The sequence below is a fragment of the Amblyomma mixtum genome, chromosome 1 (assembly GCF_055824585.1).
Source record: "Amblyomma mixtum isolate Tamu chromosome 1, ASM5582458v1, whole genome shotgun sequence".
In the NCBI taxonomy this organism is placed as follows: Eukaryota; Metazoa; Arthropoda; class Arachnida; order Ixodida; family Ixodidae; genus Amblyomma; species Amblyomma mixtum.
The window spans coordinates 146,321,446-146,347,889 of NC_143012.1; the positions used below are offsets into that span (position 1 = coordinate 146,321,446).

Below are 26,444 nucleotides of genomic sequence, written 5' to 3' on the forward strand. Positions count from 1 at the left end.
GCTTGTTGGGTGAGGTCCGCGATGCGGATTTTGAGTTGCTGATTGTGCTTCTGCCGGCGCCATCGGCGGACGAGGCTGTGCCGGGCCTCCCAGAGGTGAAGGAGGTGGTTGTCCACCGCCGGGTTCGCCTCTGAGAGCTGAACGTGGTGTTCGGTATCTTTGAGTTGGCAGATGAGGTGTTGTGACCAGGTAGTGTAACCTTGATCCGCTATAGGGGTAGGGTTAGTGTAGTTGGATCTGAATTTGGTCCAGTCTGGAAGGATTGCTTTAGTGTGAGGTCTTGTAAGGGGTTTGGTGCGGATTGTGGTCGCAAGAATGCAGTGGTCGCTACCCAGGGTTTCCTCGGTGTTGTGCCATTCTGCATATCTAATCTTTTTGGTAAAGGTGAGATCTGGGCACGTGTCGCGTGCCACGGAGTTCCCAATGCGAGTGGGTTGTGCAGGGTCCGTGTGAAGAGTAAGGCCCAACGTTGACGCAAGTTCCGCCAGCTTGCGTCCTCGTTTTTCTTCACGTATGTATCCCCATAAGGGGCTGGGGGCATTAAAGTCCCCAACGATTATGAGGGGGTCCCTGTTCGCCACCTTTAACGCCCGACTGAATAAGTCTGCAAATGTGACGTTTGGAAGTTTGGGAGAGCTGTAAATGTTGAGTACGTGTAATGGGGGGTCCTGTTTGCGTAGCGGAAGGATCGTCACCATCGCATACGAGAAAATCGCCTTGTAATCCAGGTCCACCGGGGAGGCCGTATAATTTTTATGTACGCAGAGGCGGCTCTGCGCATCCTGCTGATACACTGAGTAATTTGTGAGGGTGGCTGCTTCCCCCGGCTCTTGGAGGGCCACTACAGCAGGAGGACTGGGGAACGTTGTTAAGAAAAGCCGTAGGTCGGCCCGCTTAGTACGGGCCTTGAAACCTCTGCAGTTCCACTGTAAAATTTGGACAGGGGCCGAATTGCTGCGTGAGTACCATCGCGGTTTATGAATGTCCGCCATGATTATGATTAGAATTTATGCTTACTAGGAAGGGGCCCGCCTCTGAGCCGGGTGCCCCAATGACAGCAGGTTGCGTCACGCTGGGCAGGTTGAGGGCGGGCTCCTGTTCCTCATGTGCGACTTTTGGTCTACCAGCCTTAATATTGGGGCTCCTTATACGCTTGAGTTGGCCGGAGCGCCTGGTAATTAGAGTTTGTTTCGTCATATGTGCGGCTATAATGGTAGGAATTTTGTCTAGAGCCGCCTTGATGGTGGTTGCGATTTGCATTTCTAAGGCGGAGAATGCGGAGTTCATCTGGGCCTCCAGTGCGCTAACCCTCGCCTCAAGCGCAGACTGCGCGGTTGCAGTCTGCGCGTTCGCCGGTGTGTCGCTATCCATCTCCTCCACCGCGGGGGGAGTGGGCCTTTGGGTTGGAAAATTTTGGCGCGCCTCAGTGAGGGCAAGACGCTTCTGTAGGTTAGCGATTTCCTCTTTGAGGGCGGAAATTTGGGATTGCTCGGCCGTTTTTGTCGGCGGTTTGGAAGGGGGGGTATGAGGAGGGGCTGCCCTGCCCTTGCTGCTCACCTGGGATCCCTGGATGACGGCTTGCGCCCATGTCCGCGAAGAACCTGGTGGGGGAGTACTCGTTCGTTTCTCCACGTCGGCTTGGGGTGGCGGTGGTACTGCCTTAGGCAACTCCGGCTTGTCGGTAGATGGACCGCCTGGCTTTCCGGGAGATGGACCGCCTGGCTTGCCGGTAGATGTACCGCCTGGCTTGCCGGTAGACGGACCGCCTGGCTTGCTCGGGGGCTGGTTGGCTCCCTTGTCCTTGGCTTGGCGGGGCCGCCGTTTCCGGCGTTTACGGCGGCCCTTCTTGTGCGTCGGTCCCTGCTCCGGGCGCAGGGGCTGGGGGGTTCGATACTTTGCAACGCACCCGCGGGCCCCCGTGGTATGGGCTCCGCCGCACAGAGAGCATTTTGGAACGCACTCGTGAGAGACCCGCACCCCCTCAACGAGCTCGGCTTCTTGGCCGCACACACCACATTTGTCCGGTCTTGGGCCGGGGCAGGCGTCCATACGGTGACCGACAACACCGCAGTGACCGCAGGCCGGGATGGTGCGCTGGTATTCACGGACTTGGATGAGCATGCACTCGTAATGTACGTAGCGCGGCTTCAGCTTTCCGGAAAATGTTATTCGCGCCTTGTTTGACGTGCCGAATTTGCGTATCTCCAGAATCTCGCCATGGCGCCACTCGAGACTTGAGCGGAGGGATTCCGCTGTGTCTGTATTTCGTACTGTTACCACGCCGTAACAGACGTTACCACCGTCTTGCCTTAGGTGGCCTGTAAGTTGGACTTTCTTATTTTGCAGATTTATCTCGAAGTCCCCGATAATTTTATCTGCAATTTCAGCTTTTGAAGTGTAAATTAGAATTAAATTTTGGTCGCGTACCGGAAGAATTGTAAAAAATTGCGAGCAGTCCGGTCCGAGGTAGGCTATGAACGCCCGCCCGTATCCGTTCTCCTCGAATACCTCTTGCAATGATACTCGAGTTCGCGGCTTGAGGACTACCACGAAGTCTTCGGGTGTCGGTTTTGGTAATGGCTGCGGCCTCCAGGTTGTAAAAGGCCGGCCCGCTGTGCGTTGAGCGGAGTTGTCGGAGCTGGCGCCGGCGGCGGGAGCGGCAGGGGTGGCCGCGTCGACGGACGCCGCTTTTAGGGCACGGCCCTGCGCTCGGCGAGCTACCGCGGCAGCGAGCGCGGCGCTCTTGAAGCTTGCTGCTGTTGTCTCACCCAGGTTCTGGGGATGAACGGTGGTCCACGCCATCGCCTCCGGGTCATATCCCTGGCTGGTGGCTTGTTGGAAGGCCATATTATCGCAGAGCAGGGGCTCCGCCGCGTCAGGCGTTGGCGCCGCTGTCAGGCCTAGCGGCGCCTGACAGCGTGGTCGAAACTTCGCTTTGCCAGGATTTGTAAAAGGGGATCTCACCTCGGAAAAAAAGATATCCGCCGATCCCCTGTGACTTCCGGAGCACGGTGGTGCAGGTGTTGTTGGCCCGGGGTGGAAAAAATCCGAGGCTCCAGCCGAGAATCGGCAGAGCCGATGCGCACCTGCTGAACGCTCGGCGCACGTCTCCAGCTCCTCTGACGCGCTGCCGAGTTGCAGCGTTCTATCCAATTGGTGTCTGTGAGCTGGGCGGCATATGCCGCAGCCTGCTCCGTAAGTTGTGCAATGCGAGCTCTAAGCTTGCGATTCGTCTTGTGTTTCTTTCATCGTTCTGTTAAGCTCCGGCGCGCCTCCCACAGATGCAGGAGGTGATTGTCCACTGCGGGGATCTCGTCGGTGGTGTGAAGGGTTTGCGTGTGTTGTTTCTGTATGTTGGTGACCTGTGTTGCCCACTCCGCATAGCCGTCAGAGAATAGTGCGGGAGGGACGTCCTGAGTTCGAAATTGCTGCCAATTGGTTATTTTCGCCTGTCCCCATTTTTTACGGGCTGCCTTCGCCAAAAGCGTGATGCGGAGAAGGCAGTGGTCGCTGCCCAGGGTATCCCCCAGGTTCTCCCATGTGGCGCTTGTAGTGTTCCTAACACTGAGAAGGGGATCCATTTCTTTAATAGAGGACAATCATGGAGTCCGTCTACAGTGTCCACTCGTCGAGTTTCAATAAAAAAGACTCTTTCAAGTATGCGTACATCCGCGTGCCTAGCAAGGCACGAGGAAGTTGTAACCTTAGAAGGGTTACAAGGGTGACGCATTGCTCCGGTGGTGGTGGTGGTCAAAAACTTTAATCAAGAGAGCTTGAGGGTTAAAAAAAAAATAAATAACCCTGCTGCATGGTCGGTATCCTTAGTCCGGGACACCGCATGACGAGGCCCCGTCTCGCGCCCGCTTGACCAGAGCCCTTTGGGACTCCAGTGTGGAGCAGTTGAGGAGGGCAGTCTCCCATGCCTCTCGGGAGGGCGATATGCAGACGGTGGTTGCGACGCTCGCGCGAGCCAGTCTGCAAGCGTGACTGCAAGTTGCGGTCGTCGCGCCTTGCCAGCAGCTGGTTTCGTTCACTCAAGCCACGGTTGAGAGCAGCACAATCGCGGCGCGCGAATGCGCTAGTCCCATGATTTTTTTTTTGTTTTTTCCGTGCTTTCTTTGGAGTTCGGGAAAAATATACACGTGAGGCTTTCATCGCAAATAAATGGAGTGGGGGTTTCTGAAGGTGCTCTCTAACCTTGCTATTCATATCTGGTGTCTAAAGTCAATATTTACGCATTTAGAAAAATTATCTTAATGGCTATTTAATTAATAGCAAAACAAAAAATTGCCTATGGTGCCCAGGTTGGTAGCTGCATGTAAGTGGTTTCCCTGGCCTATCTCAAATATCTTATTTTTTGACCCGTGGCTAAAGTTAGCGTGGACACCATGTATAACGCGAGTCACAAAGGCTATCAAGAAGTGATTTAATAAAATTTAATTTTATTTAATTTAAATTTTAAATTTAAATGAAGATTTAATTTTATCATTTAATTTTTTTGCATCCTTGTAGAAGCACTGCTTTTGAAGGAAACCTGAGTGTTTTTTGTCATGTGCCTTTATATTTTGAGTGTTTGATGCTTTTCAACAATGTGTTCCCGGCCAACGAATTTTGTACTCATCGGAAATTTTTCTTGCTTTGTTTTACTGTTGTTCCTCCCTATGTAATGCCCGCTCGGGCCTTTAGGGTATTTGAATAAATAAATAAATAAATATGCTTGGTAAGCTCTGGATGTTAGAGAGAGCCAGTGCTCCCACGAGGCTGTCGTTGGTTGGGGGATGGGCGCTGGAGGGGTTCTCGCATATTTTTGTACCATGTAGTAAGGATTGGGAGGGGGGGGAATGACTGGCGAGTCGGTTTGGGGGCGACGGAAAGGTGCTTGTCTGTATATAGGTGCCATACATAACAGCTTCGTTTCTCAGCAGTGCGTCGGAAAGTAGAACTGCGTACGAGAAACTCCCGACTGACTCGAGCTTCAGGAGCGACTGCAGCAGTAGCAGCGGCCTCACGCGGTAGGAGCCGCACCAGCCGCCGATGACGATGACGCCGAAGTTCTGCCGAATGGAGCTCGACTCTCGTGCCGGCGGCACGCGCCTCTCTTGGGCTCGCCATCTTACATTCAAACTATCCGGCTAGTAAATCCATCACTTCCTTCATCGTGCCGGCCTCATACCTTTCTGGTGCGCCAAACTGGTGACCCGGACGTGATGACCAATGCGACAAGATGACAGTGCGACAATGCGACGATCAATGCGACCAGTGCGATGACCAATGCGTCGTGCGACGGGGTCTCCGAAACTGCTCAAGCTTTCAGGTTTTGTAAATGCAAAATCCACTGCATTTTCCCCTTATATCTCCTCACATAGATTATAGCGTTCACATAGCCGATTTACATTGATTTCGAATTCATTTCATTTTGTGGCTGTTGTCGTAAATTCGTCTTTTTGTTTGCCGCGGACAATAAACAAATTATTGCATTTTTATTTTATTTAACAACGTTTAATAAACCCATCCACGTTCAATTTTTTGGTCGTGAACCGGTTTGAAACCGTTTGAGCCGGTACAATACGGTCCGGACCGGTTCGAACCAGAACGGAATGTCGCTCTGGAGCCGATCCCGGAACTGAACCCGAAATGCGCCAAAATTAACCTGAACCAAAGCCGAAAAAATTGGCTGTGGCTTAGCTAAGGTTAAGCCCGGATATCTCGAAGCGCAAAGCTGCGGCGATGATCGTGGTTTAGCTTAAGGTTATACTTACGGTTACACTTAGGGTATATCTTTCTGCCTTTTCTGAAACGTATTGTCTTAGCTATACAAAGTTTGTATGGAGGTGGAAGAGGAGACGCGCGTGTAGTGAATACCGTGCTGTCTTAGAAGGTTGCTTTAGAGACATGTACTGTGGTGGCCATTCCTTTCGGGTGTACACCAAGATATAAGAGACAGGCATTTGCTTTCCTTAAAAGCAATTTTCATTTCAGTGAAGTTCGCGGTGCTGTAGTTTGTTTACCGCATCCGGTCGCGTAGTGGAATGCCCATTATGTGCTTTTCTTGGGCCCTCCGCACAACCGCACAGAAAGGGGTCAGTGAACCCAGCGGGAGAAGGGAGGCGCCGAATGGCGGGGGATTACAGGAGACGTCAAACTCCCCTCATGGACTCAGTCGTTAGGCGGCATCCTGTGTGCACGTGTGTACGGCGAGGCTGACCCGCGCCACAGTGCGTGGCTCTTTGTACCATGTCTGCAGCGGCATGCTTTGACATATTGTCACGCTAGCTGCAGTCATGAGGAGCGACGACGACAAAACAGATGAGTTGAAATGGCGTTCCTCGAACTTGGCGGCAACCGGACTTTGGGAAAGCGAGTGTTCGCGAAGCTCGCAGCGGGAAAGCATAATTATCTGAAATCGTGATGGTGGAAAGTGTGCATATGTGTACAGTGTCGCGATGAGTTACCTTCTTTCCCCAATCATTCATTGGTTGTGTTATTCTTTCCCCAACTGCTGATTTGTGGTATTTTCCTTTCCCCAATAAGTTATTGGGTGGATGTTTGTATAGTACTTGATTGGTTATTCTCCCACCGAGGGCGGGGACATGGGATTTAAAACCCGCTGCTTCGGCAGGACCGAGGGCTGGTTTCGTCACCTAGAGCTGCGAGCCAGTCAAGTGTAAATATGTTTTCTCCTTGCTTGTATCCTCCTTTGTGCTTTTAATTGTTATAAAAAGTTAACCTCTCCTAAAGTGTCCTCTTGCAATGTGATTGAGCAAAAACGAATCTTCAAGACGTCAAGAATCCTTCAATCATCATCATTAACCAAATTTCCCTCAACGAGATCAAGAAGAGGGAATCCAACTATTTCATTTCATTTTCCTTAAGGCCCTTACGGCGCGGTTCGGGTATCCACCGAGATATGAGAGAGACTGGCGTCGTTTCCTTTCCTTAAAACCAATTTTCTTGTCATTTTCCTTCCCTTGCGGCGTGGTTCGGGCGTCTGCCGATATATAAGTTTTCCTGGCGCACTGTTTGTCTTTCATTTATTTTTGATTTTTTTGTTTCTGCCATGTCTTCTTTTATTTTTGTTTGTGTCAGCGGCGGCCGGTGGCGGCGACGGCGACCACCTGTGCCGTGCGTGACGTCATTCGGTTTCGCGCATGCGCAGAAGTGTCAAATCTGGGCTCCGGCTCACGCGAAGCGCGGTGTTGACTAGCCTAGTGAAGCTTTACGGTTCAAAAATTCCGAGTACGACACCCTGGTTGCACCATGTTTGGGTTCAAAACAAAAGCGTTTCTCACTTACGTCGTGTCGGTGCAGTATTCAAAAAAGCGGGCTGTGTATCCAGGCCTCTTCGGCAGTGGTTGCTCGTGGGAACGCCTGTCGTGTATCTCCACCCCATTCTGAAAAGAAGAAAAAAAAATTGGCGGGGTCCTAGCTTTGGTTAACCCTGGTAGGCTGCGAACGCAGGTGTTTTGTACTGCATATGCAGCGCCTCTAGTGGGAAGAGCGCGGCTCGCAGTGGCAAGCGGCCGCCGTTACCCGACGAGCCGAGTTGTCTGCCCGTCCCTCGCTCCTGGTATGACGTCACGCTATAACGTCACTAGCGCCTCTAGCGGGAGGAGCGCGGCGCGCCGTGGCAGGCGGCCGCCGTAATGTCGGTATGTCCCGGCACTATAGTGAACTAGAACAGATTATAGTGGCACGACCGGAAGGGAGCGCCTGGCTTTCCGGCGTCCCCTTACGCTCTGGAAAGCCGCTAGAGGCGCTGCTGCTCTCTTTCATACTGCGGCGCGGACGGCGGGGCCTCGTGGGGCACGGATAGACTTTCGTCAGGTTGTCTCTCCGACGTTTGGCAAAACTGTTGTGAGTGTTCGTGCATCCGTTTGCTTTGTGTTTCATGCGAAGGGACTTCTCGTGTCTACCGTGTGCCTTGTGTATGTGCGCTTTCACCGCGTGCAGCCCACGGCATGGCGAAGAGGCGGACAGATTCCCACTGCTTCGCTCCGGGCTGCCGCACGGGTTACCCAAGTGGACCGAAAGCGTCGCTATTCGCGGCTCCGAAAGACGACGATCTTCGCAAGAAGTGGGAGCGCAGCCTTCACAGGAAGGATAAAACTTTCACCGTTTCTTCGGCGGTATGTTGTTGTTGTTGTTGTGACTGAGAGAAGGATGAAAAGGAAATTGCACGGGCCTGCTACTGGCTCGAGCCAAGCCACCACCGCTGCCACGTGCAGATAGAGGAGAGTTAAAAGATCAGAGTTAGGAGAGAGAGGAAAGAAAAGACGCGCGTCGCAGCAACAACTGCGTCCGAACATCACTTCGAACCGCACTTAATTCTGCGCGACTATGTGCACGTGATAAATGGCAACGAAGTGCGGATTCCGCGAGGGAAGCCGTCGCTTGCTCCGGGCGCGGTACCAACATTAGACAGTTTTAGTTTCACGTACGTAGAAGCTTCACGTACGCAAACTTTAGAAGTCTACGTAGCCAACGCGCAGGTCGTTTGAAACCCTTATAGTTACACGTACGCGATGCACGCCGTGCGTAGCCGTGCGTTATTCCTAGCGCCATCTACTAACAGACAGAGACACTAATGTAGCCAAAGTCATCCAAGACAAGCCAAGCAAGTCCGGCTGCATTTTCGCGCAAAGCACGTAGATTCTGCTCGTGGACCGCTCGGAGCTTCGCAATCAGTTCGCAGTGCCACGAAGTGTCTTATCTGATCCTTATCTTCTGTCGTCTCTGTCTTGGAAGGACATTGACAACCTCCTGATGACAAGGGCGCAGCGGCAGCTTTTGTACGGCTCACTCGAGGACTTAGAATACAACTTGAGGCGCAGCAGAGAGTCGGAGCTGGTTCGCTACCGGTCGCGCCATGGACTGCTCGACATTTCAAATACAGCCTCCCCTACCATAATCCCATCAAGAGTGAGGTACAACAGGCGGACGTGATTCTACGCAAAGCCTACAAAACCGCACTCCACCTTCCTCACAGCACTTCAACTGAAAAGCTCCTAGCCCTAGGACTACACAACACTTTCGATGAATTGAGAGAGGCACAACTAGTCTCCCAACTGCGCAGACTACAACAGACCCCATCTGGCAGGGAGCTCCTAAAGAAACTGGGCCGCGCCGATCAAATTCAAGAAATACAGAGGACAGAAACAATTCCGGACGAATATCGCAACACACTAAAAGTAACGCCAATACCCCGGAACATGGATCCCAACCTACACAAAGCACGCAGAGAGGCAAGGGCTGAATACTTACAAAAGACATTAGCACCCCAAGAAACGACGGTATACGTGGACGCAGCCACATACACCAGAACAGCGGGGCAGCACAACAGCAATGCGGTAACAACGGTGATTGACTCAACCCTACGCGAGATCACCAGCGCATCAATACAAAACTGTACGATAGTCGAGGCTGAGGAAGCGGCCGTCGCTCTAGCGGCAGCGGAGGGCTATCGGTCTAAACGGTCTCTAAAAATCCTTACAGACTCACAAACAGCATGCCGCAACTACCTACGCGGCAGAATAGGGCACAGAGCGCTCCGCATACTCCGCTCTGGGGGCCACATAACACAACGACAAACAAACGGAGAACCAATCAGGCATACGATAGTATGGACGCCGGGACATACGGGAGTAACAGGGAACCAAGAGGCGGACAGGATAGCTCGAGGGTACACTTATTACCGAGCATCCAACGTAGGCGACCTCGAGGGGAACGAACCTGTACCCCAAGATTATTCGGCGATTCTAAATTATTACAAGGGCTGCAGAAAGCGGTATCCACCACCGGACAACTCCCTTAGCAGAGAGGACTCTGTCGCGTGGAGACAGCTACAGACGGGCTCCTCCTACCCGAACCTACACGTACTCAACAAAATATATCCAACACAATACAATGACAAATGCCCTTGGTGCCAAGAACCCCCCACGCTGTACCACATAACGTGGGCATGCCAGAGGATAAGCGTGGTACCAGTGATAACAAACCCGAGTGCGGAGCAATGGGAGGGAGTGCTCTCCAGCGATCGTCGGGTCGACCAAGAAGGTCTGATTCGGCGAGCAAAACTGGCAGCAGCATCCAGCGGAGCCCTGGACTAAGGGCAACCGACCTTTGAGCAAGATGGACGAAGCCATCTCAAAACCGCCGAACACAATCCGAATCTAGAGCTAATAAAGTTTTCACTCACTCACTCACTCAAATATAGAGCCCACACTTTTCAAACAGCAGTTCAGGTTTCAGAAGGTGGACTTCGATGAACTCTTTCGTGCACTCCTCGTGCCGGAGACTGTGAAGTGCGCGCAAAACGTGCCTGGTCGGGAGGCTTTGTGCATCACGCTTCGACGACCCCAACAGGTGGTGTGACCTCGAGACCATATTTGGCAGGCACTCATCCGTGATGTCGAGCGTGGCCTCGCAGGTGATCTCTCACATCGCAAATGGTTTTAGTCATTTACTGAATGACTGCAACAATCATGCCTGGTTGTCGCCTGCCGGCCTTGGAGAGTTTGCAAGTGTAAGTGAACTTTCTTATATCACTTTTAAGATTAAAGCGTGTCGGCAGATTTGTCCGCGCTTCGCGCATCACTACTTAAAAACGTCTTGAATCTTGAATAAACAAAAGACAAGAAAGAAAAGTCTTTTGTGCTCGTCTTCGTTTGCGCTGTTTATTCAAGATGCTTAACCAACTAGCCCGCCAAAACGTGTTAACGCAACTTAAAAACGAACTGCGTCGAGGCTGGGAATCGAACCAGCGCCTTTGGCGTTTGAAGCGGAGACGCTACCACTCCGCCACGAAGGCTCAAGGTTTGAGCTTGAATAAAGGCGCATCTAGTGAATGCATGGGTTTCATAAATAAAATAAAAGGAATAAAAATAAGAAAATAAAATAAAAAATAAAAGCAGCAATAAAGTGAGAAAATAAAAAATAACAAGAATAATAAAATATAAAACGGAAAAATATAAAAAATAAAAAAAACACTGCGCCAGGGAACGCTTTCGCCTTGCAGCACTTTAGAGACCCAAAGTGCTCCCTGAATTTTTGCGAGAGGGCTGCACAAAGCCGCAAGGCCCAACATTTTTTTACACTGTAGGATATTCCGTCTTTATTTTTTGCTTAAATGCGAGACATCTCAGATGGCAGCGGTATGTGGGAATGGAAAACTTCCAGATGCAAGACCCAAGTTTTGCAAACTGCGGTCGACATGTGCCAGGGCAAAATATACATTAAACAGTAACACACTGCGTGGTGTTGCATTTCTTAGAAAAATTTCTGAACTTGAGACATGAGGCGTACACAGCAGTAGTCTGCAATGTACAATTCACCTACACTTCAAAACTGTTTTCTCATCTCAACATTTTACCTCAGCAAATTTCACATAAATGTAGCCGTGTCAACTGTTTTATATTGTTACGTGCTTAGCACGCACGGGGGTTTATTCACAGAGGGGATCGGTCGGAGCAGGATGGAAGCAGGCAGCCTACCAGCGTCCCTCAGCTCTTTTTCTTCCTTTCTCCCTGCCGGTCAGTCCTTCATCTTCTGCTTCTTCCGTCGAGATTCTGTGGAAGCACGTGACATTTCCCTCCTCGCAGACGGAGCCCGTCGGGCGAGTTACGTAGACCGTCTGGGATGGAATCGCTTGAGACGGGCTACATGCACCACCTGAGACTGGCGTGACCGTCGACCACTAGCAGTTAGTCGTGATATAACGTAATTAACGTCACTTATGCACTCCAACACAACAAACGGTCCAGTGTAGTGGGACAGCAGTTTCTGACACAGACCACGCTTGCGTAGAGGGGTCCACAACCACACAATGTCACCAGGAACATAAGAAACTTCTTGGTGTTGGACGTCGTAGCGGTTCTTGGAACGCTCTTGAGAAGATAAAATTCGAACGCGGGCAAGCTGGCGAGCTTCTTCAGCTCTGCAGAGTGTGGTCGCAAGAGAAGGTTCGTCGTGGATGAAAAATGGTAGAATGGTGTCAAGGCCGCAGCGAGGTGAGCGAGCATAGAGCAGGTAAAAGGGGCTGTAGCCTGTTGTCTCATGTTGCGCTGTGTTGTATGCATGAGTAATGAACGGGAGGACGCCATCCCAGTCCTTATGATCTGCAGCGACGTACATAGCGAGCATGGTGGTGAGCGTCCGATTAGTGCGTTCTACCACCCCGTTCGTTTGGGGATGATATGGCGTGGAGTGGCGAAAACTGCAGCTGCTGAGGCGGAGAAGTTCTTCAACAACGTCCGCTGTAAATTGGCGTCCACGGTCGCTAATGAGAACTGCAGGAGGGCCGTGCCGAAGAATGACGAATCGAAGTAAGAAGTTAGATACTTCAGACGCAGTAGCAGCTGGTATCGCGGCTGTCTCACAATAACGGGTTAAGTGGTCTACGCACACAAGAATCCATCGATTTCCTTTCGAGGACCGTGGGAAAGGTCCAAGGAGGTCAATGCCAACTTGCTCAAACGGGGCTGTTGGAGGTGTGATTGGCCGCAGTTTGCCCGGTGGACTTGAAGTCGGCAGCTTAAAGCGCTGGCATTGCACACAGCTGGCTACATAGTGCTGGATGGTTTAACGCATGTTAGGCCAGTAAAATCGTTGTTGTGTGCGGTGGAGTGTGCGTGTCACTCCCAAGTGCCCAGACGTGGCGTCGTCGTGCATCATTTCAAGAACTGTGATGCGTAGGTTTTCGGGTACGACAAGAAGCATGCGTGCTCCTCCAGAAGCGAAATTCTTCTTATAAAGCAAACCGTCGCGAATGCAAAAAGTATTCTTTACAGAAGCTTGAGCGGCATCAAACAAAGAGGTTAATGTTTGGTCTTTGCGTTGCTCAGTTCGGAAAACTTCAAGATCGGGGAAGGCTTGTGAAAGTGACGCCAAGTATTCATCAAAGTTGTCTGCGTCGTCATCAGTCGTTTGAAGCGGCAAGCGGGAAAGACAATCGGCATCTGAGTGTTTACGGCCGCTTTTATGCACCACAGTGAAATTAAATTCTTGTAGGCGCAAAGCCCATCGAGCAAGCCGGCCACAGGGGTCACGAAGACTCACTAGCCAGCAAAGCGAGTGGTGGTCGGTCACGACGGTGAAAGCATTCCCGTACAGATAGGAGCGGAAGCGCTGGACAGCGAAAACAACGGCGAGACATTCTTGCTCAGTAACCGTGTAATTTCTTTCGCTCTTACTCAATGAACGGCTGGCATATGCTACCACGTGCTGATCGTGACCATGGCGTTGTATAAGTACAGCGCCGATACCGATACCACTTGCATCAGTGTGCACTTCAATTGGTGCAGATGGGCAGAAGTGGCGTAGGATGGGGCCCGAGGTCAAAAGAAATTTCAGATGTCGGAAAGCTGCGTCACATTCGCTGGTCCAATGGAACGGTGCATCTTTATGCAGCAAACACGTGAGTGGGTAAGCGATGTCCGCAAACCTAGCTATAAAGCGTCGAAAGTACGAGCAGAGCCCTAAAAAACTCTGCAGCTCTTTCACTGATTGAGGCACCGTAAAACTTTTGACAGCTTCAATTTTCTTTGGATCTGGTCGAACACCTTCTTTATCAACTAAATGACCAAGAACAATTGTTTCACGGTTCCCAAAATGACATTTCTTGGAATTGAGGATAAGGCCAGCTCGTTCCATGCAATCAAGCACAATATCCAGGCGGCTGTTGTGCTCACTAAACGTTTTGCCAAAAATTACAACGTCGTCCAAATAACATAAACAAATTTGCCACTTGAGGCCACGCAGGATTGTATCCATGAACCGCTCGAATGTTGCAGGTGCATTACATAATCCGAAAGGCATGACGTTAAACTCGTAAAGTCCGTCTGGTGTTATGAATGCCGTTTTTTCCCTATCTGCAGCGTGCATGGGGATTTGCCAGTAGCCGGATCTCAAATCAATAGAAGAAAAGTACGAAGCGGAGTGCAGACAATCAATTGCGTCATCTATACGTGGAAGCGGGTAGACGTCCTTCTTCGTGGCCGTATTTAAGCGACGGTAGTCAACACAGAACCTCCATGTGCCATCTTTTTTCTTAACAAGGATAACTGGAGCTGCCCAAGGGCTGGAAGACTCTCGAATTATGCCTCGCTTTAGCATCTCTTGAACTTGGTCATCTATTAACTTACGTTCAGTGGCTGAGACTCGATAGGGTTTCTGGCGTATAGGAGGTGCGGAGCCGGTGTTGATCGTGTGATGAATACGACTGGTAGGCGGTGGTGTAGAATCGTCTTTGGCAAAGTCGAACACGAACACGTGCCTCGTTGCGTCGTTCCCGTGGTGGGAGGCCGTACCGAGCTGTGGACAGTGAACCACTCTGAAGAGCCAGCTGTGTTGCCCCGGGGCCTCAAACTCGCCCGTTTCGAGGAAGGTGTGTCAGGTTCCGTCGCGACGTTAACCAACTCTGTCAGTGAGCAGCACGTGAAAAGAGATATGGAGACCCAAGTTAAGACTATGATTAATCAGGCTCTTCCCACAACCGAGCGTCGCACTCTAGTGGAACTCCTTCTGAAGCACGTGACAATATGTTATCATTGCTTGTTTGCATTATTATGAGCTTTTACTTGTTATTAATGTGTATATTGTGTTAGGGTGTCATCTATAATACAAGGTTTTGTGTTGACGGAGCTTTCCTGAAAGAAAATGATGCTCCTATTTTACGGCCAACCAAAAGCTGAGTTTGAGTGTGTGTCTTGTGTCATGTTGCAGGCCGTCCACAGTCGTGGTGCAGCACTGCCCAATTGCTGGGGGTTCATTGATGGAACCGCACGCCCCATATGCAGGCCAAAAAGGAACCAGCGGGACTACTTTTCTGGCCACAAGCGGGTGCACTGCATAAAATATCAATCCGTCATGTGCCCAAATGGCATTGTATGCCAACTGGATGGTCCATACCCGGGAAGGCGGCATGACGCAGGTTGGCTGTGTTGTCTCTGCTATAAGAAAAATCTATTGAGTCATAATAAATATCACAGCTGTAATGATTCAGACTCGTAAATGACATTTAGTGTGTCATGGAGAGACATGGGCAGTGCTTATTTCCGTCACATTATGAATATACCGCACATGTAATAATTGTGTAGAAAGGAAAGCACAGACAGAGGCAGCTCTGGTGGCGGAGCTTTCCATCTTCTGTTCTACTTTTGTGTGTCTGAAAGTGCTTTCGCTGTACCTTTAAAGTAAACAACTGAACATACTTTTAAACAGATTCATTGAGCACTTGCAGAAAAGTGATTTACATTAAATGTACACAACACTACTGATGCACTAATGTTAACACAGCTGGCGTAGCTTTGTCATTACGTGACTCAACTTAATTCTCTTTTTTTATTGCAGGCATACTCGAGAGCAGTGTCCTGTATGCAAAATTGGAGAGGCTGGTGGGACAACATGACTTTGTCATATATGGCGATCCTGCATACCCGTTGAAGAGACTCCTAATGAAGCCCTATGGCGGCTCCTCCTTGACAGCCACACAGCTGGCATTCAACTTCAGCATGAGCCGCGTTCGCCAGTGTGTTGAATGGGGCTTTGGAAAGGTGGTGGCTGAATTTGCATTTTTGGACTTTAAAAAAAATCAAAAGCTTCTTCGCCAACAAGTTGCCCAAATGTACAAGGCTGCCACTATCCTCACAAACTGCCATACATGCATGTATGGCAGTCAGGTGTCGCAGTACTTCGGAGTTGATCCCCCTAGCCTGATTGCGTACCTCAGGCCACATTCTGTGCCACGCGCATAATTTTCCTTGGAATAAATTTTTGCATTTGTAGCACTTGACAACTAGTGCTTGTTTGTGCAAGTTATTTTACCATGACATGTGGGTCAAACCGAACTTCTTGTTAATGTATCTGGCTGCTTGCTGTTGTATAATATAATGACGTAGTGGTCTGAATCGCATTTTTTTTAATATGTTATTTTGATTCACCTGAACTTTGTTGATTTTCTGCAGTTCATTAATTTTCCATGGTAGGTGCTATTGTACTCTCATTTCCCAATACTCTGTTCGTCAGAGAGCACTGAAAAATGTAATTTTGCTTGCAATAACCAGCTTAGTACAACAAGTGATATAATTACCGATTATAAAGTGTGTTGTAATATTGAAATACGCAAAACTTACTACATTATACTTTTGCTCCACTACTTAGCACTTATAACCAAACTTACAGTTGCACTGTGTATACTTTAGACTACAGTAGTGCAAATAGTCATGTTCCTGTAACTAATTTGAAGGGCTTGGAAGTGTTACAGTCTCTCTAAAGGCTGTGCTTGGACCTTAACCTGCATCAGTCTTTGAAGACAGCATTAATTCGTGTTAAAAACATGACCCTCAGCCTTTTTATCTATCCTTTTTCATCATATTTTCAAGTGTGCCCATCTTGTTCAGCAGATTTTCCATCAGGCCGAAAAAAGTTGCCTGTTGGGCTGCAGCCATGCGACGCTCTTCTGCCCTCTCACGCCTTTCCTCGGCACGCTCTTCTGCACGTAGCCGCCTTTCTTCGGTCTTGTCTTGGGCATTCAGCTTCATTTCGTTTTCCTTGACTTCCAGTTCTTTTAGGGTTTTCTCCTTCTCCCAGGCGAGACGGTCTTCTTCTAGTGCAATACGCCTAGATTCTATCAGGAAGTGCCTTTCTTTAATGAATTCATCATGTCGCATTCTTTTTTCTATGAATTCATAATCTGTCTGCTCTTGCTGTGCAGCTTCAGTCCTTTTCCCTGTAAGGTGCAGCAGTGTTAGAAAAAGCCACAGGCTTAGTTATGAGGCACAAAATTCACTGCACCGATTGGATTTCCTTAAGGTGAATTTCTGCCAGCTGTATTCATTTCTTAGTTAAACACAAGTACTGTTGCTTAGTTTCCCATACATGCAGTGAAAAACAAATGAGAGCACATAGCATTAAATGTGTGTGCATTGGTTGACACAAACATTAATGCTGCACAAGCATAATAAACTGCTTGTTACATACATTTCTGCTTTCAGTAAGGTAAGAACAATGTAGAATGAAATTAGGCACATTCTATACTTAAGCATAATTTATTGAAAATGTGGTCTCTGAACACAAACATAAGTTAGATGCCCTAAGTTACGTTGGTGGTGGATAGCTGTGCACAAGGTTGAAAGTCATGGTTGACTACACATGCCATCTTCGATTACCAAAAATACATAGCAGTTGAGGTGCTTAATGACTATTACTTCATAATGCGCTGTTATGTTAAACTAGACCAATTCACAAGTTGCCCTAATGTTTGCCTTTGAGAAAATTGCCGGCTACCCGGGAAAGAGACTTACTGGTTTTGCGTATGGGCTCGCTCCTAGCTGACCGCGACGTGTTCAAATCGTCCTCCACTGCCTGACGAGCAATGCTTCCCGGCGAAGGCGTTGGGCTGGACGCGGGCAAACCGTCGTCCACGTCGAGCTCAGCTAGAACGTAGTCCGCTCCGAGCAGTGACTGCTGAGGTGCCTCCGGGACGGAGTCCTGATCGTTATTTCCACTTATGATTTCGGCAAACACCTGGGACGCCGTGGTTCCGCCAGCAGCTGCAGTGGTACCAATAAAAGCAGGTGCGTTTAACGCAAAAACGTCGAGGGAAAAATGACAGACTTACATTCGGCGCGCAAGCCGGCAGTGCTGAGGACGCTTCCTGCTGTGTGCGCCTCCGCTGCTGAATTCCTCGCAGATGCCGCTGAACGTTTCGTGCCCGTGGATGCGCTTCGGCCCCCAGAGCTTACTATCGCTTTTTTATGCACTCTGATCTTGTAGCCGTTCTCTCTGGCGATTGTGAAGATTTCCTCGAGGAGCTGGTCCTGTTCAGAGTATTCCTCCTCGGTTCCGGACCTAAGATGTGAATGAAAAGAAACGTTTGTACTGGCATTTCCTGTCGTTATATAGCCCTGTGCACTAAAGCGAAATGACAAAGTAACTTACCTGCGGAGGCTTCGTTGGTCCATTTCTCCATACTGCGCAAGCAGCAGGTCCGTGCGGTCCCGCACAGTGCGGGCGGTGAAAACTTTATTTCTCGCCTGTGACAGGCGCAGAGCGATCTCATTCCATCGCCCTGCATATCGCATGCCGTCCTCGAAGGGGTTGCACTCTCTCACATCGCGCAACAGATCCAAGTCATCGCTTTTAGAAAAACGAAGGCGCGGAGCTGCCCCACTCATCTCTGCCCACGTTTTGGCTGCCGATTTGTGTTTTGGCGCCGCGGTTTGACCATGCAGCTAGGCTTGGCTATGTTTGGCTTGTTTGGGGCTCTCTCAGTTCCAGATCTCGCGAGATCCCGCAGGGTTCTGAGCTTCGCGTGATCTCGCGAGACCATTGCTATGACGACGACCAACGCTACTTCGTCAGGCTTAACAGCTTAAAATTCGCCTTTCTATCTGAAAAACAAAAGTTATTTGTCGCTTGAAACTTTATGCGAGTGTTAGAATGGCCAAATTGAAGGCGAATACAACAGTTTTGAACACGATATCCCATCGAGAGGTTAGCGGCGAAGCTGTTATCGCTGTGAAGCGGGCAGGCAGGGCGCCGCCATGTTTGGCAACGCTACGTACGCAAGCAACGCAAAGACCGCAACGCAAAGATCCGAATCTCACGTGCGTCCGTGAGACACACGCAAACGCTTCACGTTCTGCGCATGCGCACTGGTGACCCGTAAGCGCTCTACGTACGTGAAGCCTCTACGTACGTGAAACTAAAACTGTCTATTACTTCCAGGCTGCCCTACGTATCTTTCCACCTCAACACCTCGACAAAGACCGGAAAGGAAGAGGAAAGTTTTAGCAACTACTCAAGTGCCGCGGAAGAGAGCGTGCCATCAAACCAGGAGCCGGTCCTGCAGCGACGAGGATGATGCTGGAGCGTCAGAGCATGAAGATTCGCTTGTAGCCGATCGTAATTCATTCTGTCTAGAATCTCTTCGGACCATGGAAGCTCCATCCAAGGATTGGTGCCGAATTGAGTTGGAGGGGGTCGAGACCGTAATATTTGCAACATCATCTGTCAAAATGGAGAAAAGACTAGAACTATGGCATGAAAAAGCTGTGTGTTTTACAGCATCAGGAGGAGAGTTCACTGCAAAGGTGTACATTCAAGGCATGCTGTGTGCTGAAAAAGTTGTGAATTTTGTGTGTGATGCAAGCAATATTTTGAAGGATGCACATACAAGTTTTGCTTGCAAAGGAGCCATGAACATTCAGGATTTCAGTCAGATTTCCCACTCTCTGACGATAAAGTTGGCAGCTGCAACTGCCAAAACTGCACATGGTGTCTTCAGCGCACAGTGCCTCGGAATAGTATCCACAGAAGGTAATTCCCTTTTAATTATAACACCAAGTGTTTCAGCCTAGGTGAACTAGAATTTTTAATATAACTTTTTTAGATACTGTGCCGGCCTCTGTGATGTGATGGCAGTGTTGGCGGGCATAAAAAAATGAATTGTTTCTAGCAAGCTGGTTCACTGATTTCTAACAGTTGACTTTTGACTGTTCAGCGAGCCCTCTATTTTATTGGTTCACCTTCTTTGAAACAACCGGCTTGTGATGTATTTGTGAACAGTGTCGCTTTCTTTGCTGGCACGTTTGCTCATGTGTGTGCTTTTGATTTTCTTTACTTTCAGGACAAATCTGCAACGAGTGCAAGATTCTCCGAAAATCCTTGCTTACCAGAAAATCATGCGTAAATGCCGCTGTGCGCCTGTCTACTGGAAGGGCCCTTGCTCATCGACTCAAGTTGCTTAAGCGGAAGACAGCACGACTTAAAAGCAACACCAACTCTCTGAACGAGCAGTTGAATGAAATGATGATCCAAAACAAAGCTATTGCAGAGGGGGAACTGACTGAAAAGATGGCAGCCCTTTCTCCAAAGCAGCGTGAGGCAGCACTGCACATCTTCAAGGCCTCGTCACGTAAAAGCACCAGGGGAATGAAGTTTTCTAATGATTGGGTGCTTGAGTGCCTAATTATGAAGATGAAGAGTGCACGATTGTACGAACACTTAAGGAAGGAAAAAATCCTTGTACTGCCAAGTAAGTCCACACTTCGTAAATACCTGCAGCTGTACAGGACTGGATTTGGATTCAGCGAGAAGATTTTTGAAGTGATCAGCAAGACAACCTCCACAATAGACAATTTCTCGCGTCACGGGGGTCTCATAGTGGACGAGATGAAACTGTCAGAACACCTTTCCGTGACCACAGCAGGTCATGTGGATGGGTTTGTTGACCTTGGTGCCTTCTCTTCATCAGAAGACAAACACGCTGTCTGTGACCATGGAATGGTCATCATTTTTGTGCCTTTTGTTGGGAAGTGGACCCAAATACTGGGTGCATTTGCCACACGTGGAAACGTAGAAGGCAGTCTTCTGGCTAAGATCATGGTTGAAGCTGTGATCCTAGTGGAAAAAGCTGGACTGCGGGTCGATCTTATTACATCAGATGGAGCAACCTGGAACAGAAAAATGTGGACCAAAATGGGCATTGCTGCATCATTAACTGGGGCCAAGTGCAGCGCTGTGCATCCTGTTGACCCTGATCGTCAGCTCTACTTCATCTCAGATTTCCCGCATCTGATAAAATGTCTGCGGAATGGACTGCTCAAGTCTGACTTCCAAGTGCCTGAAGGAAAAGTGAGCTTAAATAATTTGTGCAGCTGAAGTTCACAAAATGGTCATATATATTCGGTGACTATCACAATGCATTGGTTTCAGGTGTCCATGCAGGTGGTTCGGAAGGCTCTCAGAGTGGACAGCACCAGGAGCTGCGTCACTCTCCAGGCAATGCATGGCATCACAAACAGTCATACAAACCCCAACAATTTTGAGAGAATGAGGGTCTCATTAGCATTTCAGCTTTTTGGGAAAAAAGTCATTGATGGGCTGGAGCTCTACAAGACAACGATCGAGGAACACTGTGGTGACATCACAGCTACAGTGGACTTTTTCAAGTAAGTGCTACACATTTGTTTGGATGTAGCACATTTTTGTTTCTGCTTGTAGCCTTTTCCATTATTATTGCAATTTACATATAGTTATGCTGTCAATGAACAAAGCAAAACCTTCTCTCCTCCCCTTTTGCAGAGTCATTCACGACCTCATCGAGATCCTGACGTCTCGCTTTCCTGCTGAGGCTCTGCGGCCGAACTCCCCTGCTGTGCAGAAACTTAATTCATTCTTAGAGTTTCTGGGGAGCTGGGAAAACCACACAAAGGGGCAACAAGGCTTCCTTAGCAAATCGACAGCTACTGGACTAAGAGTGACTGTAGCAAGCGTACTAGCACTTTTGAAGTACCTATGTGATGATCTTGGCTTCAGGTACCTCATGACGTCTAGAGTTAGTCAAGACCCTGTTGAGCGTCTTTTTGGAATTGTACGCCAGTCGTCTGGTTGCAACTCGCATCCAACGCCCCAGCAGTTTATTATCACCGTTAACTGTCTGAGTTTCAGCAACCTAGCACACTCAGTATCCAGAGGAAATTGTGAGGCTGGTGTCCTCAGCGCTCTTCTGCCTGCAGATGCTGGTGTTCAAGCTAGTTCAAGCGGTAAACAACAGCTTGTTGACAAAGTGCTTGACTCGGGAGATTTGAGTGCAGCAGAAGACCTGCTTACGGACAGTGCCCCAGATCATGCATCCTGTGTTGTTGCAAGGAGTGACAGCAGGCTTATTTTCTATACTGCAGGGTACGTTGCCCGAAAGTGCATCGTGAAGTCTGGATGTGAGGCATGTCTCACTCGTCTCTTGATGACAAAAGAGGCTGCAGAATGTTTGAACTTGGCGTCATTCACCCGAATGAGAGATAACGGCGGCCTCCTGTACCCGTCAAGTGTGCTCTATGCATTTGTAGTAAACCTGGAGGAAGCCTTTACTGAATGCTTTAGCCTTTTGGAACTGCACTCTGACAGCGTACTTGATGTTATTGGCCACATTAAGCAAAAACAGAAGATTGAACTTGGATGCCAAGATCATTGTGAGCAAGTTGCAGCTGAAGTAATTGCATTTTATGTTACAGCACGCCTACATTTTTTTACAAAAAGCCTAAACCAGGCTAGTCTCAAAAGGCGTGAAGGTGCAAAGCACCTTAACCATTAACAGCATCGAGAAACGCCCGTCGGAATGTTTCCTGTTTTTTGCGCGCGACTTCGGTAAAAGGACGCAAGTTTCGCAAAATTTGTTATTAAATGCCTGCTTATGTCTGTGGACAGCTTATACTATCGCGCTCAGTATGACTCGCAACGCTCCTCAGGTTTTGCGAGCTTATGTCAGGAAGCTATGCTAGTTCGTGGCTGTAACGAAGTTCGTATATAGCTGATGAGCAGTTTTCATGGGTGCCTGGTACTGTGCAGCACAGCGTAATCTTTTGCTATTAAACGCAAACCAAGAGAAAGTGCCCGATAAAGCGTTGCAGGTCATTCTGGTGGTGACTATACATGTTCAGCACAGTGTAATTCAGTGGCTAATTCGCGCTGATGTAGAAAGGATAATAACTTTTTTCTACCCCCCACCGGCGACATAGCTTATACTGGGTTGAAAACGCGCAACGCGATGTTCGGGCTTGATTGATTTACCGGCATATGCATTACAAGTGTACAAATGAGTAAATGCACGAGGAAAATGGATGTGTTTAGATAACAGCTTCGGTAATTTCGCAGCCTGCAATTATTGCGTGCGAGAAAGCCCCAGAAACCGTTCGCCGCCGCGCCGGAGCAGTAGGAAAGGTTGCAGTGGCGCCATCTCGCGGCATCCATGCGCAAACGGGCCGCCTGCGCGGAGCCGTTCGTGCCACTATAATATATTCTAGTTCACTATACCCGGCACCCAAACTATCGACATTACGGGACATACCGACATTACGGGAAATCAGGAGGCGGATAGGATAGCTCGAGGGTACGCAACAAACCGAGCACCCAACATTCCCGACCCCGCTGAGGAACCCGAGCCAGTAGCCCAAAGCTGTACAGACATTCTTAACTACTACAGAGGGATCAGACGAAAATACCCGCCCCCACACCAACAACTCAATAGAGAAGACGCCGTAGCATGGCGACAGTTACAAGCGGGAACATTCCCGTGCCTAAACTTCCTATGTAAAATCTACCCAACACAGTACAAGAGCGAGTGCCCGTGGTGTGGAGACAAACCAACATTATACCAAACCACATGGGCATGCCAGGATATAGTCAAGCTACCCATAATTGAAAACCCGAGTGCGGAAGAGTGGGAGAGGATGCTATCCAGCGACATCCTGAAAGTCCAACAAGGACTAGTAAGGCGTGCACACAGGGCAGTTACCCTCAATGCAGCCCTGGACTAGGGGAACCGACCCTGATGATAAGATGGAAGACTCCATCTGAAGCCGCAAAAAATATTGTAAAATAGAGCAAATAAACGTTTTACACCACCACCACAACCACGGCCGCCGTTACCTGACGAGCCGAGTTGATAGCCCGTCTCTCGGTCCTGGTATGACGTCACGCTGTGACGTCACTAGGCATGGTATGACGTCAGGGGTCATTCTAAAGGTCAAACGTGGCACGTGGCCACCGCTACGCGAAAAGCCGTTCTTGGGAGTAGTATTTCTTTAGCAATAAAAAACACTCAGAGGGCAACTGAGGCTGCTTACCTGCTGTGAAGAAGAAAGCATTAGTGCGTCATCGTGAGCGTTGGACGTGGACGCCGATTGCGCCCTGAGAAATGAAACGAAGACGCGCCTCCGAAGGCTGAATCCATAAACTTCGAATCCAGAAAGGTCGGAGTGAAAGAGATACTAGGTTTGAATACCTCTCGCGAGCTAGCCTTCAACCTGAGAACCACGGTGTAAGAATGAGAACCCATGCGATATAGAACGAGATGCTGTAAGACACCACCCGCAAAGGTGTACGACGAACGCATGCATCACAATTTTAGTACGCAAATTTGTTTTGTTTTTTTGGAAAGGATATGGGCCATTAACTGCCTCGCTTCTCGGTGGAAAGGGGTGTCTGGGAAGGCATACAATTGGAAGTGCATATGTCGTCAGTTCGAATCTCTGTAGCAAGCTAGCCTCCAACTTGACTAGAATATAATTGACGGAACCCGATAGTCACCAAAATCAGGGAGCATAGGGGATGTTTTTTTAGTATGTAGTTTTCATCAATGGGAGATTAATAAAAGCAGAAGAAAAAATTGATAGCGGCTTAACGTAGTTAAACCGAGTAGACCTTCGAAAGCAGGTGTTATTTCCTTAATTGGAGGGGGCACTTAAACTCGTCCTTAGGGGTGTGGCATGATATCTTTAGTGGGTTAATGCCCATGTATGCTGAAATGGTAATTCCTACTTAAGATTCATAGATAGCGGCGAGTCCTCATATACCACTACCAGAGCAGCGGTTAAAAGCGATGCGCCATTGCACTGGCAGGTGGCTGTTTCTATCCCAGCCACGCGTCCGGATTTTGCGACCCATGTTGCTCTTCCCGAGCAACCTCTCGCGCAGATGGCACGACACTGGTCCGAACTTACCCGAGCTTAAGCGAGTAACTCGTGTGAGCTCAGGTAATAACTCGGGTTGCTAGGCACCGGCACAAGATCGTATGTGCTGTTTTTGCGAACACGCTTGTGTTTAAGCGTTTGTTTAGCTCGTGCCGGCTCCTTGGCCGGCATGACGCCGGCATGAGCTGTGAAACCCAGTGCCTGTGCGAGTGTGGTGCCCTCTGGATGTGTAGGCGACAGACGGCAGCGGCGCGGCGCCGTCTGTTGCAGCGCAGCTGAAGCGGTTGCTAGGCAACGACAACTCAAGGTCGTTTGGTAGCCGCACCGTCACGACCATACGCGGCGGGCCGAGCGGGGCTCCAGTAGTGTTGCTTTCGGAACAAAACAACCGCATGCCGCCGGTGGGATCCGAACCCACGATGCCCGAATTTCTGGTCCAGTGCGCCACGAACTGAGCTACGGCACGGCGGTCCAATCTTCTGCTTGCGGGGGTATTCTACGTGCAGTGCAACCCAACCTTGAGATTGTTCACCAGCGCCACCCTCGTCCATAGCGGGAGACGTAGTACGCCCTGTATTAAATCCAGTGCCACTTAAGAAGGTGGTCGAACGGCGAGGGCGGAAGCTGTGCGAGAACCCTCTCATGAAAACTGACAGAATAGAGGCTCTTGGTAAACTATTCAGCAGGCAAAAGAATGGAAAGAGACTTCTCTTTCCAATTCTCTTTAAAAACTCCGTTTTGAGTGAGAGTGATCTCTTTAGGGAAGAACAGGGCACCTCAGCATAGAGGGTGATTTCTGTTTTTCGCGAGTGTCCCTTTAAAGCAAAACTACTCCTCTGGGTGTGCCTTCATATGCGAGCTCTATGATGATTTCCTTCGCGGCGCTATCGACAGTGATCTGCGTTCGAGAGTTCTCAAACACTAAAAAGAAAATGGCATGTGTTTTCGCTTTTTCTCTTTGCGGCAGGGAATAAGTTCTAAAGACGGTTTATTGAGGGAACATGGTGTAGCTTTACACTCCTCTTTAGTTCAGAGCACGTTTTGTACATACAAAGTAACTTCGTCGAAGCAGATCTCGGGAAATTTCCATTTTATGGTGTATAAGATGAGTTGCAGAGAATGAAGGAAGGCTTTTCAATCTTCGGCGCTTTTATGCTTTGCTATTTTTCGGTTCGCCGCGACTGGTACGTAAAGATTGGTATAAGTTTTTCTTCCTTCCACTCTACACTGCATTTCTCACTGAAAGGTGGTTACAATGGTGAGGTAGTGGTGGTACATTTCAGCCTGGGCAACTAAGCCGGCGGCGACCCCGTGTAAGCCAAATACCTGTCGAAAATAGACTTGGAAAACTGGAACAAAATCCCATAGCATAGGCCTTACAGGTGAACATGTTATCGAAGCGCATTTCGGAGGTGTGCATGGAATCACTACAATTTGGCAATAAGGAGTGCATGTTGTGCTTGCAGAGAACATGAGCTAGCAACTTCGTGCTAAACCTCGGAAGACCACAAAACGAATGCGCTTACCTGATAAAAGAAGTGGTAGCCACTGCGTTCCACTGTTTCTTGTTGGAGTGCCATGAGGTCGAAAGGCATGTCATTAAAGATGTCGTAGCTTGCCGTCATCGTCGAACTGCGGGCAGATTACCAACCTTCTGCGCTGACGGAAGAAAACTGTTCACGGCTTCGACTCTGCGAGGGAATATAAGACGCTCAGAATGTTCTAGAACCGCACCTGCATTTCCAAGCGCGCGAAGAATGAGGTATTCTTTCAATTCGGCCCCGGAACGCTCTTGACACAGCGTGAATAAGGGGAGCTGCGGAGGCTATATATTAGCCAGGAAGTGCGGTTGTGAAGATAAGCCTAACTTTTACATCCTTGGCTGTGAAATTTCTTCTACAAAGGAACAGGGATTAGCCCAGTTAGCGTGAAGCATTGGAAGACGTGAAATTGAAAAAGGAAAAGTAACAATCAATC

General features: G+C 49.2%; 5 protein-coding genes across 5 annotated transcripts in view; 2 read left to right on the forward strand and 3 right to left on the reverse strand.

Moving 5' to 3' along the window:
* The window catches only part of LOC149367859 (uncharacterized), an 88,584-nt gene extending 62,492 nt beyond the window's left edge, over positions 1 to 26,092 (reverse strand). Inside the window, exons 1-2 of the mRNA XM_089575341.1 lie at positions 25,994 to 26,092; positions 7,294 to 7,391 (exon numbers count right to left, since the gene is read on the reverse strand). Of these exons, the coding sequence (XP_089431467.1) occupies positions 7,294 to 7,391; positions 25,994 to 26,092 (197 nt within the window). The remainder of the gene's footprint in view (positions 1 to 7,293; positions 7,392 to 25,993) is intronic.
* On the reverse strand, positions 943 to 3,237 carry LOC149367860 (uncharacterized). Its single transcript, XM_089557778.1, has one exon. It carries the CDS (start codon positions 2,845 to 2,847, stop codon positions 976 to 978), a length of 1,872 nt encoding a protein of 623 aa, XP_089413904.1. The 5' UTR covers positions 2,848 to 3,237; the 3' UTR covers positions 943 to 975.
* Positions 10,406 to 15,873, forward strand: LOC149367861 (uncharacterized). Its single transcript, XM_089557784.1, has 3 exons — positions 10,406 to 10,522; positions 14,719 to 14,926; positions 15,346 to 15,873. Exons 1-3 carry the CDS (start codon positions 10,406 to 10,408, stop codon positions 15,747 to 15,749), a joined length of 729 nt encoding a protein of 242 aa, XP_089413910.1. The 3' UTR covers positions 15,750 to 15,873.
* Positions 16,249 to 18,170, reverse strand: LOC149367862 (uncharacterized). Its single transcript, XM_089576782.1, has 4 exons — positions 17,935 to 18,170; positions 17,615 to 17,844; positions 17,298 to 17,546; positions 16,249 to 16,723 (listed from the first exon to the last, which is right to left on the reverse strand). Exons 1-4 carry the CDS (start codon positions 18,168 to 18,170, stop codon positions 16,347 to 16,349), a joined length of 1,092 nt encoding a protein of 363 aa, XP_089432908.1. The 3' UTR covers positions 16,249 to 16,346.
* On the forward strand, positions 18,856 to 22,090 carry LOC149367863 (uncharacterized). Its single transcript, XM_089576856.1, has 5 exons — positions 18,856 to 18,868; positions 18,919 to 19,314; positions 19,625 to 20,631; positions 20,713 to 20,948; positions 21,082 to 22,090. The coding sequence occupies exons 1-5, from the start codon at positions 18,856 to 18,858 to the stop codon at positions 22,088 to 22,090; spliced, it is 2,661 nt and encodes an 886-aa protein (XP_089432982.1).
* Positions 26,093 to 26,444: the final 352 nt, after the last annotated feature.

Bases quoted from the DNA above. Each gene is read 5' to 3' on its own strand.
- LOC149367860 (XM_089557778.1), bottom strand. From the start codon at position 2,847: ATGGCCTTCCAACAAGCCACCAGCCAGGGATATGACCCGGAGGCGATG.
- LOC149367861 (XM_089557784.1), top strand. From the start codon at position 10,406: ATGTCGAGCGTGGCCTCGCAGGTGATCTCTCACATCGCAAATGGTTTT. The intron at 10,523-14,718 runs GTAAGTGAACTT...GTCATGTTGCAG, and splicing joins GCCTTGGAGAGTTTGCAAGT to GCCGTCCACAGTCGTGGTGC. The intron at 14,927-15,345 runs GTTGGCTGTGTT...TTTTTATTGCAG, and splicing joins GGGAAGGCGGCATGACGCAG to GCATACTCGAGAGCAGTGTC.
- LOC149367862 (XM_089576782.1), bottom strand. From the start codon at position 18,170: ATGAGTGGGGCAGCTCCGCGCCTTCGTTTTTCTAAAAGCGATGACTTG. The intron at 17,845-17,934 runs GTAAGTTACTTT...TTCACATCTTAG, and splicing joins GACCAACGAAGCCTCCGCAG to GTCCGGAACCGAGGAGGAAT. The intron at 17,547-17,614 runs GTAAGTCTGTCA...GTACCACTGCAG, and splicing joins TGCCGGCTTGCGCGCCGAAT to CTGCTGGCGGAACCACGGCG.
- LOC149367863 (XM_089576856.1), top strand. The intron at 19,315-19,624 runs GTAATTCCCTTT...CTTTACTTTCAG, and splicing joins CGGAATAGTATCCACAGAAG to GACAAATCTGCAACGAGTGC. The intron at 20,949-21,081 runs GTAAGTGCTACA...CCCCTTTTGCAG, and splicing joins GCTACAGTGGACTTTTTCAA to AGTCATTCACGACCTCATCG.